General features: G+C 39.3%; 1 protein-coding gene across 1 annotated transcript; it reads right to left on the minus strand.

The window, feature by feature from the left end:
* Positions 1-14: 14 nt before the first annotated feature.
* got2b (glutamic-oxaloacetic transaminase 2b, mitochondrial) lies at positions 15-14924 on the minus strand. Its single transcript, XM_061881432.1, has 10 exons — positions 14751-14924; positions 8231-8387; positions 7999-8127; positions 6743-6802; positions 6516-6677; positions 6125-6229; positions 5822-5972; positions 4744-4909; positions 4518-4668; positions 15-1012 (listed from the first exon to the last, which is right to left on the minus strand). The coding sequence occupies exons 1-10, from the start codon at positions 14831-14833 to the stop codon at positions 890-892; spliced, it is 1287 nt and encodes a 428-aa protein (XP_061737416.1). The 5' UTR covers positions 14834-14924; the 3' UTR covers positions 15-889.
* Between the last annotated feature and the right edge of the window lie 424 nt (positions 14925-15348).

Here is a 15348-nt window from a genome sequence, read left to right on the forward strand (position 1 = left end):
ATCACAAGAGCAGATACTCTACAATGATTTATTGTAGTTCTGTTAGGAACATGACCAATGTTTTAACGTGCAGAATACAGAGGCGAAAGGTGACTTTCAATTATACTCTCTACATTCAAAATGACACCAAAAGGCCCGCACTGAGACACCATAACTGTACCAATATTAAATACAAAGTCATGATAATAGAAATTAATCAGAGTAAAGAAGAAGTGAATGAAATGAAGAAAACATCTCAATGTTTGTAATCATTATATCCACTTCTATGTAGTGAGCTCAGTTAGTATTTTTGGCTTACATGATGTTTGTTTTGAGACAGAACATGAAACTGAAAAACTGCTGTTCTGCCAACAACTACAATTGAAAGGCCATGTGAATACTACTCAGGATGCAGATTACTTTCCAAAACGACAGCAATAGAGTAGTGAATGATTGATTAGTTCAAATAATAAACTAATTCAATTACCCATAATACATTACAGCAGTGCCAATTTTGAAATTCAATTAGTGCATTACTTTGAATAAAGTGCATCCACCTTCTAAAAAGACATTAACATTTTCTCAGAACCAAGGAGCTCTTTACTTGTTCTTGAATCTTATACAGCTGAATAGACAGTTGACATTTAAAAGAACCAGCAGAACAGCCAAGTTTTTTCAACATAATAAATAAGTACACGTTTAATTTAGCAGGGGACTTGCATTTAATGAGATTTCTTTCTGAGGAAACAAGATAAGTAAACCATTTTACCAGCAACAATAGTTGGACAGTAGACAGATAAAAGTCCAACAAAAATGTCTAACTGTATACTAGAAGTAAAATGGAGTAGAAAGTGATTCATCAAATCTCCTTCAACCTCACTGCCTGGATGTTCTACCAACAGGATCCACTCTACTTGGACACGGCATGGATGGCCTCTGCCAGGTATCCCACATTCCCAGAGGACACGCCTGCCATGGAGATCCTGCCGTCCTTGGTCATGTACACTGAAAACTCTTTTGTCAGGCGCTCAACCTGCAAAATAAATAATAAAAAAATATTAATATTAATAATTAGGGATGGCTGGTATGGCCTGAAATCTATTTTGTTTATATATATATATATATATATTGGGAGTGTAACGGTACGGGGGTTTCGGCTCGGTTCGGAGGTGTACCGAAAGAGTTTCCACACGGACATATTAAGTAGCGTACCGCACGTTGTGTAAACAATGCACAAGGCACAACGCACGGCATGCTAGCAGCGACCGGGCTACGATCGATAGACTGACCATACCTCCTCTTTTCACCGGATATGTATTCTTTCCGGGTGGAGTTTCTTAAATGCCTCAAATGTCCGGCATTTTAAGTTAAGGTCGCGTGTATTTTCAATGTACGTTCGGGGTTAAGAAGGGGTTAAAAACAAAACAAATTGTGCACGCAGCAGCATTTGTGAGGGAGGGGCAGAGACAGAGAGAGCGACAGAGTTATGATAAACGCGCATGCGTCACCAGGCTTTGCTTTTTATCCATGGATTTATTAGAATTTATTTTTTATAATCTATAGCAGGGGTGTCAAAAGTGTGCCCCGGAGGCCATTTGCGGCCCACAGCGAATGTTTTAAAGGCCCACGATACATTCTAAAAATAATATTAAAATAAACAAAAACATAACAAAAATGAAATAAAAAAGCTTAAAAGTTAAATGTAATTTAGAAAAAGTTGCAATGTTGACTAATAAAACAAAGCTGTTTCTTTTCTTTCAAATTGTCATTGATCAAAACATAATATTGAATCAAAATCTATGTTATCATGAATTATTGACCTATCCAAGGTTCCCATTACTTCATATCAAATATTCCACTAAGAAAAATATTTTGGTGGAAGATTTTGCAAATTTGGTAAATTAATAACCAAAAAATTTATATTTTGTTGTTTTCTTACTGTACTGAAAATTAACCGAACCGTGACCTCTAAATCGAGGTACGTACCGAACCGAAATTTTTGTGTACCGTTACACCCCTAATATATATATATATATATATATATAAATAGTGGGCTTTTACGAGAACAATATGTATCGCAATATAAGGCTTTGGCAAGTAAATGATAATAGAACTATTTCAAAATAACTTCCAAAGGCTCCTAATTAGGCTGCTGACACATGTAGTAACATACTGCGACATTTATGGTTGTATTAATAATCTGCTTGTTAATATCTTGTTTATTTCTGTTCTTAGATGGTCCTTTCTACACTTATGTTAAAATGTAAAAAGCACTTACTCTTCTGTTTGGACACTTTACAAATGTGTCAACTTAGTTGCGGGAGATAGAACAATTGTGGGTATCAGTCCAATATTAAATAGTTGCAGCGGCAGTATTCAGAATCAGAATCTGAATCAGAAATACTTTATTAACGTTAAAGTACCAATGAATGTCACACACACACTAGGTGTGGTGAAATGTGTCCTGTGCATTTGATCCATCCCCTTGATCACCCCCTGGGAAAAGAGGGGAGCAGTGGGCAGCAGCGGTGCTGGGCCCGGGAATCATTTATGGTGATTTAACCCCCTATTCCAACCCTTGATGCTGAGTGCCAAGCAGAAAGGCAATGGGTCCCATTTTTTAATAGTAAGCCGGGATTTGAACTCACAACCTACCGTTCTCAGGGTGGACACTCTAACCACTAGGCCACAATCCCCGAAGGGAAATTCAATTGGTCACACCAATGCCGATACTTCAAATTTTCAAGATGATTTAATGATTTTTTTATCACAATTATAATCAGACAAAAACAAATACCAATTAAATATTTGAATTATTTCCTACTATTGGGTCTGATTTAAGTCCTTTGGTTTTTACCTTTAAAAGGGCAACTGCCCTTTTTTTAAATGTTGTCTATTGTTCTGAATCATAATAAAAGATGTATTTTTAAATATTTTTTTAAATGTATTCTAACCCATAAATAAAGTAAAAAAAAGTCTGTTTGCAGTGCTGCCAACAAGGGGTCCTCGATACCATCCATAAAACCCAATAAATAACCATCCAAAAACCGCCAAAAATATTAATTTTACATTTCGTGACTTGAATTTTATTAGTGATATTGTTATTATAAGCTCTAAAGCAGACATTTTATTATAGCGGTGTTGTGATCACAAACTTGTGTTCCTTTTTCGACATAATCAACTGAAGAGCTGCTTCCTTGTTTCCTTGCTTGTCAAACTTTATAGTCGATCATAAATCATGACTCTCATCTGAATATTAGAAGTACGATGACGTATTCCGTCAAGTTGGTACACGTTGACAGCTAATTTAGAGCTGGAAATGGCTAGAACGACACAAAAAGAGGCTTGGCTCCACACCCTTTTCTTCTCAAAGATAATGTAGTCATTCTTCATCTAAATGGGAATATATGAACCTCCTAGCAGTTGGCATCTTAACGACAGCAGACATTGCACAGTAAGTGATGTTTTGTTATGTTTGTTGACTCTAATGTAGTCTGCAGTGAGTAATAATCAGCGATGAAGAAAAAAAAACATCATGAGTTCATGAAATAATGCATCATGTATGCTTAAAATGATCAAAATACATGAATAACGTTATTATAAATGTGCCCGTTCCTACATTGCATATATACTTACAGCATGTATATAAAACTCTACTGGAGGTGATTGGATGTGCTTTTAAAAGTTTTATAGGCAGAAGTGGGCAACCCCCATAGACTCCATTGTAAGCGGACTTCTGATTTCATTTATTTAATATTTAAAATGCATTAAAAAAAAATACATTCATTGTCATGTCTTTGATAATGATTGTGAACGATAGGCAATTTTTTTTATTTTTTTTTTTTTTTTAAGTGCAGTTCCCCTTTGTTGGCTTCCTATGTCCAGGGACTTATTTCCTGAGTTTGTAAACAAAAACAAACAAAATGTTTTGATAATAAAAACTATCGCTCTAATCACTGTTATATCAACCATGCTAATACTATACTTGGTATCGTTACTGTTGAGATTTCTCTCGATCCACCTACGGTTGTTTACATTCAAGAGCTGTAACTTAGTAGTTAGCCTGTCTTCTTGCATCCTCCTGCGGTTTGTAGTGTAGCATGTTTAGCTATTCCTTGTCCTCAAATGATAAATCACTCTTGTAAAAAAGTTATTTATTTTTGACGCCATAGAGCAACGACTGCTGACTTAAAAGTGGCTTTGCACTGTGGAGGGACGTTAGCAGCACGTGAGGACGTTACATTGCGTGGAGGACGTGTTCAGTCTCTTGTCACTAACAAATCTGAAGGATACAGAATGTGTCATCAACATGCATTGTCATGATATAACGACAGTATTAAAAGCTCTATCGTCAACATAATTTATACAGAAATTTATTACAACCCTATTAATTGGACAAGAACAGTACTTTATTTGTAATCAAAGCTTTGGCGACCGTCATGTTGTCACAGTGTGTGGCACTACATCTACAGATTAACGCTATGTTTGTATAGTATAATATTGGAAAGCCTAACAATGCATATTTCTAGTGTGTGTACCTGTTCAGGTTTCAGGCCTGTGAAGCAGAACATGCCAATCTGGTCGATGACATGCTGCCAGTTGTGGGAGGAGCCATGCTTTTTCAAGCCGGCCGAAAGCTGTTCTCTCATCTTGATGATGCGATTGGCCATCCCATGGACTTCCTCCAGCCTGCCACACAGACAAAGAATGTATTTAGTTTTGACATACGCAATTAGTTTTGCATACGAACATTGCAACCTTTACCAAAGTGCACGCAGGTCAGGCGTGTTGAGAATAGTTGTAGCAATTCTTGCACCATTCATTGGTGGGTTGGAGTAAATGGGTCTGATGAGAATCTTTAATTGAGACTCGACCCTCTTAGCTTCCTCATTGTCTTTACACACCACAGTGAAGCCTCCTACACGCTCACCTGTAAATGGCAGTAAGGACACAGCATATGAGAATACTACTGTGACTACTAGGGATGCATACTGAATTTTGGTGCTATGTAAAACAGTAGTAACCAGACTGAAAAAGACAGTAAATATCATTACTTTAATTTATGGACACTGAAATGAAGCATGAGATTATGGTTACCATTAAGATAAGTTAGTTTTCCACTTATACAGACAACTGTGTGCGTCTAGCTAAGGCAGTGATTCTCATGTTTGTTTCCATGTTGTTGATGCACGCACAGTTTACGAGTATGCATGGTTTTCCCTGTCTTTATAAAAATATAACTACAGATGTCAAAATTGTGTGTGCTGAAAGCTTCATTTATGATTGCTGCCTTAGGTAAAAGCTTATCTCTTTTTGGTTTTGCTCACATTTGCTTTCTTTTAGACTTGCAGAGTTGGTGCTTTAAAAACATTTGTAGCAAAAATGTGCTTTAAGAACGCTAAAACAAGATTAAGATACAAATAATTTAAAGATAATAATTAAATGTGAAATAATAAACATTAAAAGTATATAAAACAAACCTTTAACAAAGTGATCACTGAAATCTCGTGTGTTCTTCACTCTCGTTTGGACTAGAATGTGTGCCACTTTCTCGTAGTCTTCCATGAAATCTTTTGCCCTTTTTATTTCTTCTCGAGGAACGAACATTCATCCTTTTTTGCATTAAATCCAACCCAAGCGAGTGCTGCTTTCAGTATGACAAGATTTCACCACTAGGTGGTGGTAAAGACCTCATCAGTCACCTATGAGGCCATTGTGATTGTCTGATGATACTATTTATACAAAAAAGCTGATTATGAGAAATAAAATGATAATTTAGGTTTTCTTGTACCCAGAGTTAAAGGTATTTTGAGAAAGGTTGCCGTGGTGCATTTATACTGACCATAGAGACCCATGTTCTTAGCAAAGGACTGAGACAAAAGGATGTTGTGGCCCTGCTCAATGAAGTAGCGCACAGCCCAGGCATCACGATCTATGTCCCCACTGGCAAAGCCCTGGTATGCCATGTCGAAGAACACCAGCAAGTTACGTTTCTGAAAGGTGGGATTACAAAGGTACAAGGATAGAGAGACGTCAATAAATCTGAACGATCCAGTTATCTGCAGTATGCTGCCTTTGGAATCTTCACCAAAGCTGATTGTAAATATATGAATGCAGACATTTTCTACAGATAATAATTACGCACTTTCACAATGTCAGAGATCTCCTTCCACTGTTCAGGCCTGGGGTCAACACCAGTAGGGTTGTGGGCACAAGCATGCAACAGGATTACGCTTTGCTCTGGGATTTTCTGTGACAAAACAAATGAACAAATTAGTATTAGTCACACTTAAAATGGGTCATGCAGCTAATCTTGGCTGACTAGTCACTTTAACATAAATAGTCTTATAATGGAGGTTTCTAACATTCACATTATGCAAAATAATTTAATTATACCAAATTCATTGTTCCTTTATCATTTTCCTGAGGGAACTCTCCTGAAGGAATCAATAAAGTACAATCTATCTATCTTATTTATTTCTGTGATAAATCATGAGATCCTGTTAACTTAAAAATAACTGTTCTTTGTATCTTACAGAAATATCCTCCAGAGCTCCACTGAAATCAAAGCCGCATGTTGAGGGATCGTAGTAGCGGTATGCTTTGAGCTGCATGCCAGCGTCTCTGAAAATGGGTGTGTGGTTGCCCCAGGAGGGCTTGGGAAGGTAAACATCTCTGGGACCTCCATGAAACCGAGACTGAACCAGAAAAAAGGAATTGTGATTTAGTTTGCCTGGGCTGGTTCAATAAACAAGTGCATTACCAGGAAGTTAGCTCCGATGCGCAGAGATCCAGTTCCTGAGATGGTCTGGACAGTGATGTTCTGTTGGAAGATGACTCGTTTGAAATCTTATGACCAAATACAATTGTTTGACTTAGATTTGTATTGCTGTGATGTTAGTGATGTCACGTCCGGCTCACATCCCCCCTATGAATATGCGTGGTGGTCTAGTTAGTTGTTTTCAATGGGTAGTAGGCGCCATTGAATGTAACTTAGATATTGGGTTTCACTATGTAAAGCGCTTTGAGTCACTAGAGAAAAAGCGCAATTTAAATATAATTCACTTCACATTGAGCCTTTCTCAAAGAAAAAAGATCCTATGGTTGTGTTTTGGCTCTACTAATCGTTAAAATCGCGAAAATGATAAATATTTATTCAGAGTTCCCCAAGAGGTAATTAAAAAGGGAGGAAGAGTGCAGGATTTTTTTTAAATGACGACTAAAAAAGAAGCACACACTTTAGTCCATGGTAGCAGAGTAAAAAAATGCACGAGTTTGCATTGATCACTTTGTTACAGGTTTGTTTGATACACTTTTAATGTTTTTTTTTTCAATAAGTATTATCTTGATATTGTTCGTATTTTTCTTTACCCACGTTTGGTGCAAGTGTTTTAAAACGCACCAATTCGGTGAGTCTAAAAAAAAGAAAGCAAATGTCAGCAAAACGTAAAGGAGTTGAATTTTTACCAAAGGCAGCAATCCTAAATGAAGTTTTCGGCATATACACAATGTTGACATCTATAGTTATATTTTCATAAAGACGGGAAAAACACGCTACTCGTAAATGGGGCGTGCAACAGCAACAAACATCCGTAAACGCAAAGTTAAATTATGTACTGCAAACTTACTCCAGCAAAATCGATACATATTTATTCGGGAGAGTCTTGATACCAATTTCTTTCGTCCAGTCACACACAAAGAAGCTGTAGACCTCCATGCTTTTCCAAGTTTCCATGTGTTTTGTCGTGTAGAATGGCGTCTGGAGCACAAAAGTTCGATTTGTCTGAGAACGCGAATGACTTATAATCCTTGATATCATTCGACAAATCTTTTTTTTTGATAAAGTATACACATCTATTCCTTTGCATAGTTTGATATTTTGCTCCAATCTTTTTTTGCAGGAAGATTTAGGCCTCTTATGTACTCTTATAGTTTGTTTGATGCTTAGTTGACCACCACTGCTTTTCACTTTCGGGAAGAAGACACATGTCGGAATACAAGCAATACGCACTCACTGACCCTGCCACTCTTCAAAACCTCATTATCAGCCCCAAGAGCAAGCTGGGCACAAGCTTTCGAAAAATCTCCCAACCCGCCAATGGGAAGATATTCCTTGTCCAGCTGTTTTGCTGCAATCAAAGCCTCTGCCTGAGAGATAAAATAGAAAATATACATAGAAATACATAAATATTTGGAATACAAAACACTTCTTAGTGAGAAGGTGCAAGCAAGTGTTTATGTGTAGTGTTACCTTGCGAACGCAGCTGAGAACAAAAGGCTTGCCCTGGTCATCCCTGTAGGCTCCAACCCCCAGGTTCATCTTTTTAGGGTTGGTGTCCCTCTTGAAGGCCTCGGACACCCCCAGGATGGGATCGGGGGGACCCATCTGCACTCCGCCCCACCATGAGCTGCGAAAACGTAACGATTAAAAAATATCATGCATAGAATCACTCATTGGAGCTTAGAATATGCTACCTCTTAAGTAATTCTAAGTAGACTGGTCATGCCAATGTAATAGTATTAGTCGTGTGACCAGAGCACCATGTGGACTTAATGCTTGAGCTTAACTGATCATGTGAACCACACTGACGAAGAAACTTGTAAAAAACACATGAAAAATAGTAATCAATACAAGTATTGGAAACTACATTATTAGCCTATCCACTGCATTTTAATGATAGTGAACTACAAAAATGTTGAGTTTTTATCATTAGTCATGTGTATTAAACATTTGGTTGTTCTTGAATGTTGCTACTGTGAGGCTTATGTCTTAGGTTTCATATGCTTTGTAAACCCTCTTCACTTAGCAGCTAAAATTAGGATTGAAATATTTTCAAAGGGCAACTGTCTCCAATCACTTCCAAATAATATTATGCTTATAAATAATTAGACAAATCACAAAGATAGTTATGCATTAAATGAGGTAATTATTGAAACAGTAATAAATATACAATTCACTATTTTGCATCACTTTAATAAAATCTTAATGGCAAAGTATTTCAAACATTGACGTCAAGTGAGCCATTGCAGTTTAGCACATAGAACCTTTGAACAGATGAAACAAATGAACCTCAACTTTCAAAAACATCAGACAAGCTATCTGGGATCAACAGACCAAAGGCCAAGCTGCGGTTACCACAGCACTCATGTCTGTCAATAAAAATATCTTCAAATACCACTTTTGGGGACCAAGTAAGAAAAATACTAGGTGCGTGACTATCAGCCACTGACCTACTTATCTGTATTGCTACGGCGGCTTGTGATTTGCGATGTGTGTCGTAGTTTTCTCTGTTTAGGGTTATATTTTTACTAGTTGACGAGTACATAGGTTGATGACGTAATTCAAATTAACCGGAAGTGCCTCAACATTGAAACTTTCGGGTCTGTATGAAGACGATAAAAAAATTAACACGTGAAACCACAAGTTCGTAAATAAATATACACGACGATAAGTAAACTTATATATCCTTTTATACTTACTTTTGTATATAGGTTTGTCTTTAAAATCCTCAAATATGGAGTAAGTCTGCAGATTACATCATCATTTTTAATGACCTTTTGAGGCGGCAACCATGATGCTCGTTGTTGTCATTTGACGCTTGCTGCCGTAATTTGTGTAACATTTAATTCAGAAAACAACTCCACTATAGTCGGATGTATCATGGTATAATGCGCAATTATTCGCTAAAATTGGCATTTTATGACGTTTTTTTATGTAAATAGGTTTTTAGATTGTCTTTTCAAAAAAGGTACCCACTGTTGAAACCCCCATTTGGAAATTCCAGGAAATATGGACGTTTAGAGCTATGTTTCTGGTAATTGTAACATTGCTATTCAACTTAATTAAATAATAAAAAAATAAACAATGAAAACTTCATTTTTTTTTCATTAAGTGATCTTCTATGGGTTATCTATTTACTTTTTATTTCATGCATTTATTTCTGTGTGGAGTTTGCATGTACTCCCTGTGAATGTGCGGGTTCCCTACGGGGGGAAGATGCTCCCACCTCCAAAGACATGCACCTGGGGATAGGTTGATTAGCAAAATAAATTGGCCCAAGTGTGTGAATGTGAGTGTGAATGTTGTCTAGCTGTGTTGATACGGTGGGGCAAAAAGGTATTTAGTCAGGCACCAATTGTGCAGGTTCTCCCACTTAAAATGATGACAGAGTGTAATTTTCATCATAGGTACACTTCAACTGTGAGAGACAGAATGTGAAAAAAAATCCAGGAATTCACATTGTAGGAATTTTAAAGAATTTATTTGTAAGTTATGGTGGAAAATACGTATTTGGGCAATAACACAAATTCAACTCAATACTTTGTAATATAACCTTTGTTGGCAATAACAGAGGTCAAACGATTACTATAGGTCTTTACCAGGTTTGCACACACAGTAGCTGGTATTTTGGCCCATTCCTCTATGCAGATCTTCTCGAGAGCAGTGATGTTTTGGGGCTGTCGCCGAGCAACACAGACTTTCAACTCCCTCCACAGATTTTCTATGGGGTTGAGTCCTGGAGACAGGCTAGGCCACTCCAGGACTTTCAAATGCTTCTTACGGAGCCACTCCTTCGTTGCCCGGGCGGTGTGTTCGGGATCATTGTCATGCTGGAAGACCCAGCCACGTTTCATCTTCAAAGCTCTCACTGATGGAAGGAAATCTCACGATACATGGCCCATTCATTCTTTCCTTAACAAGGATCAGTCGTCCTGTCTCCTTAGCAGAAAAACAGCCCCAAAGCATGATGTTTCCACCCCCATGCTTCACAGTAGGTATGGTGTTCTTGGGATGCAACTCAGTATCCTTCTTCCTCCAAACACGACAAGTTGAGTTTATACCAAAAAGTTCTATTTTGGTTTCATCTGACCACATGACATAATCCCAATCCTCTGCTGTATCATCCATGTGCTCTCTGGCAAACTTCAGACGGGCCTGGACATGCACTCGCTTAAGCAGGGGGACACGTCTGGCACTGCAGGATTTGATTCCCTGTCGGCATAGTGTGTTACTGATGGTAACCTTTGTTACTTTGGTCCCAGCTCTCTGCATGTCATTCACCAGGTCCCCCAGGTGTGGTTCTGGGATTTTTGCTCACCGTTCTCATGATCATTTTGACCTCACGGGATGGGATCTTGCGTGGAGCCCCAGATCGAGGGAGATTATCAGTGGTCTTGTATGTCTTCCATTTTCTGATAATTGCTCCCACAGTTGATTTTTTTCACACCAAGCTGCTTGCCTATTGTAGATTCACTCCTCCCAGTCTGGTGCAGGTCTACAATTATTTTCCCGTGTCCTTCGACAGCTCTTTGGTCTTGGCCATAGTGGAGTTTGGAGTTTGACTGTTTGAGGCTGTGGACAGGTGTCTTTTTTACAAATAACGAGTTCAAACAGGTTCCATTAATGCAGGTAACGAGTGGACAGAAGAGCTTCTTAAAGAAGTTACAAGTCTGTGAGAGCCAGAGATCTTCCTTGTTTGAAGTGACAAAATACTTATTTTCCACCATAATTTACAAATAAATTCATTAAAATTCCCACAATGTGAATTCCAGGATTTTTTGTTCACATTCTGTCTCTCACAGTTGAATTGTAACTATGATGAAAATTACAGACCTCTGTCATCATTTTAAGTGGGAGAACTTGCACAATCGGTGGCTGACTAAATACTTTTTGCCCCACTGTATATCACCAAGGCCTAATGTAAAGGAAAAGGAGTAAGATTAATAAACAAGCTCTGCTTCTTCATATTCCTTTTTGAACATCTATCCATTTCTACCAATTGTCCCTCTCTGGGTCGCGGGAGTTGATGGAGCCTATCCCAGCTGCACTCGGGCGGAAGGAAGGGCACACACTGGACAAGTTGCCACCTCAACGCAAGGCCAAAATGTTGAAAAGAAACTACTGGGAATTGTGATGTATCATGTTTGCACGCATGTTCGAAATCAACTCAAACACGATCCATGACAATAAGGCAAATCATTTCTTAACTTAAAAAATTCATGGCTCTTTAATTTTTGGCCTATCACAATGGTTCACATCCATCCATCCTTCCATTTTCTACCGCTTATTCCCTTTGGGTTCGCTGGAGCCTATCTCAGCTACAATCGCGCGGAAGGCGGGTACACCATGGACAAGTCGCCAACTCATCGCAGGTCCAACACATACTCACACTCACACATTAGGGTCAATTTAGTGTTGCCAATCAACCTATCCCCAGGTGCATGTCTTTGCAGGTGGGAGGTAGCCGGAGTACCCAGAGGGAACCCACGCAGTCATGGGGAGGACATGCAAACTTCACACAGAAAGATCCCGAGCATCGAACCCAGAACCCTTAGTATTGTGAGGCAGACACACTAACCCCTCTACCACCGTGTTGCCCACAAGGTTCACATACATTTTAAAAATGTTTTCCTAGGTCTTTGCAACAGTCCATCCATCCATTTTCTACCGCTTATTCCCTTTCGGGGTCGCGGGGGGGCGCTGGCGCCTATCTCAGCTACAATCGGGCGGAAGGCAGGGTACACCCTGGACAAGTCGCCACATCATCGCAGGGCCAACACAGATAGACAGACAACATTCACACTCACATTCACACACTAGGGCCAATTTAGTGTTGCCAATCAACCTATCCCCAGGTGCATGTCTTTGGAGGTGGGAGGAACAGTGTCATTTTTAAACGCTTATTTCCTTTGGGGTCGCGGGGGGCGCTGGTGCCTATCTCAGCTACAATCGGGCGGAAGGCGGGGTACAAACTGGACAAGTCGCCACCTCATCCCAGGGCCTTGAAATATATCTTGCATTTGAAATGGTTTGTAACGGACCTATAAATACCATTTTCTATGTAAATATACGTTACAAAATAACAGATTAAAGGCCTACTGAAACCCACAACTACCGACCACGCAGTCTGATAGTTTATATATCAATGATGAAATATTAACATTGCAACACAAGCCAATACGGCCGGTTTAGTTTAAATTTAAAAATTTCCCACAGTTTCCTGTTGAAAACGTCGCGGCATGATAACGCATATGATGACGCGTGTTTGTGACGTCATTGGTTGGAGGGGACATATTAGCCAGTACCACCTGCGGCTAAAAGTCATCTCTTTTCATTGCGCAATTACACAGTATTTTGGACATCTGTGTTGCTGAATCTTTTGCAATTTGTTCAATTAATAATGGAGAAGTCAAAGTAGAAAGATGGAGGTGGGAAGCTTTAGCCTTTAGCCACACAAACACACGGTGTTTCCTTGTTTAAAATTCCCAGGGGTGAAGTTTTACTATGGATAAGAGCGGTCATGCGAACATGGTTCCCGACCACTTGTCAACTGGCAGGTTTCGGTGAGAAAATTGTGGTAAAAGTCGCCTCTTACCGGAGATCAGCGGAGCTTGCGCCGTCCATGCAGCTGTCGTGACTTCCCTCAGAGACTGGCGTCAACACACCCGTGGACACACCCCTCCGAGTATCAGGTACTATTTAACTCACTAAAACCCTAACAACACAATAGAAAGATAAGGGATTTCCCAGAATTATCTTAGTAAATGTGTCTAAAAACATCCGAATGGCTCCCAATGCAATCGCCTTTTTTTTTTTACTTTATTTTTATTTATTTTTTTATTTTTTCTAGTCCTTCACTATCAATATACTCATCCACAAATCTTTCATTCTCGCTCAAATTAATGGGGAAATTGTCGCTTTCTCGGTCCAAATAGCTCTTGATGCTGGAGGCTCACATTATAAACAATGTGAGGAGCCCGCACACTGGTGACGTCATCGTCTGCGACTTCCGGTAAAGGCAGGGCTTTTTTATTAGCGACCAAAAGTTGCAAACTTTATCGTCGATGTTCTCTACTAAATCCTTTCAGCAAAAATATGGCAATATCGCGAAATGATCAAGTATGACACATAGAATGGACTTGTTTTCCCCGTTTAAATAAGAAAATCTAATTTCAGTAGGCCTTTAAAGTAAGACAAAAACACCCAAAACCCCCGAATACCAGCATGAAAAAACAGGTAGATTCAAATCGGAAGAAAATGAGACTAAATGAAAACAGAACGCATTTAATTCAACACTAAAAACGTAAAAACCTTATTTGTCCTCTAAATAGAAGCTAAAAGGACAACAGCACTAGCATGCACGCCACGCTCGCTACAAATCAACCAATCATCGAGCGATAGTGAACTACATTAGCCAATCAGGTTACAGTAGTCCGCCAGCTACGGCAAGTCGCCTGGCTCAAACTGTGTGTAGCGTTCGTATTCATAATACTACCTACACAACGCTTAAGATAAGCTTGATTGCAAACAATAAACAACAATTGACCCAAAAAGTACTGTAATTTTTTTTCGGTTTTTAGCCTCCATAACTAAGTTATCGTAATGCAGCAAAATTGCTCAACCTTTTCTCCCTGCGTACCAGCTAAACCGGAAGTGGCGTTGATTCCGAACCTGACTTTAATTATAAGTAAATCGATGTCGATTATTGCAATCGCAACTGTGGATGCGCAACTCATGCTTGAATCACGCCCAAATAGGGACACTTGATGCGAATACACCAGCAGCTGAGACTGGAAGGCCTGCCGTCACCCGATGACCCCTATCTGCTCATGCTAGTCGGCTAGCATCAGCTAACCGGCGCATACAAGCTTGTAATGGCAGGGGACTTTTGATATAACTGTAGCCAAACACGCGGTTATGAGCGGCAAACACCACCATGGCGAAGACATACACAGCTAAAATTGCGTTTCGACACAATGTCGCTTTTTACCTGTTACGGGCGGACAGGACCCCGAGAGAAGGGGTGATGTTTCCCAGACAGGACAACACCTTGTTGGACTTGAGCAGGGCCATTGCTGAGCGTTTGCTTGGGGAGTGGAGCCCGGCGGGAAGTGGACGGATGAAGGGCGGTCACGGCCACGGTGAGATGCGAGGAGGGCTTGGTGACGTCACCAGCCACGCAAACGCATGGGGGTCACGTGGGACGTTCGGATTAAAAACAAAAATTAAATACATTTTAAAAAATCGGCATGATTATTTTGATGTCGATTAAAACCTTTCTGTTTTGAACATATATGGGTCGACAAGAAATAGCAAATATGAAACGAATAGCATCATAGCATGCAATGGCACAGTTTGATCGCTAAAGCCATGAGACTATACCTCCATTTATGTTGAAATTGTTTTCAGGAAGAAAGATCAGTTAGTTTTTATAAGCTAAATTATTCCTCCCGTTTTGACTTTTTTATTAGTAGCGTGTACTTGTCTTGGTGTGTTATAGTGTTTGTTTATCCACCAGTACACTCAGTGCTTGCAGTGTCTTTCCACCAGATAGAGCTATTTATCATTTAAAAAGTTGCGACTTTGAA

Source organism: Nerophis ophidion, linkage group LG02 (genome assembly GCF_033978795.1).
Source record: "Nerophis ophidion isolate RoL-2023_Sa linkage group LG02, RoL_Noph_v1.0, whole genome shotgun sequence".
Lineage (NCBI taxonomy): Eukaryota > Metazoa > Chordata > Actinopteri > Syngnathiformes > Syngnathidae > Nerophis > Nerophis ophidion.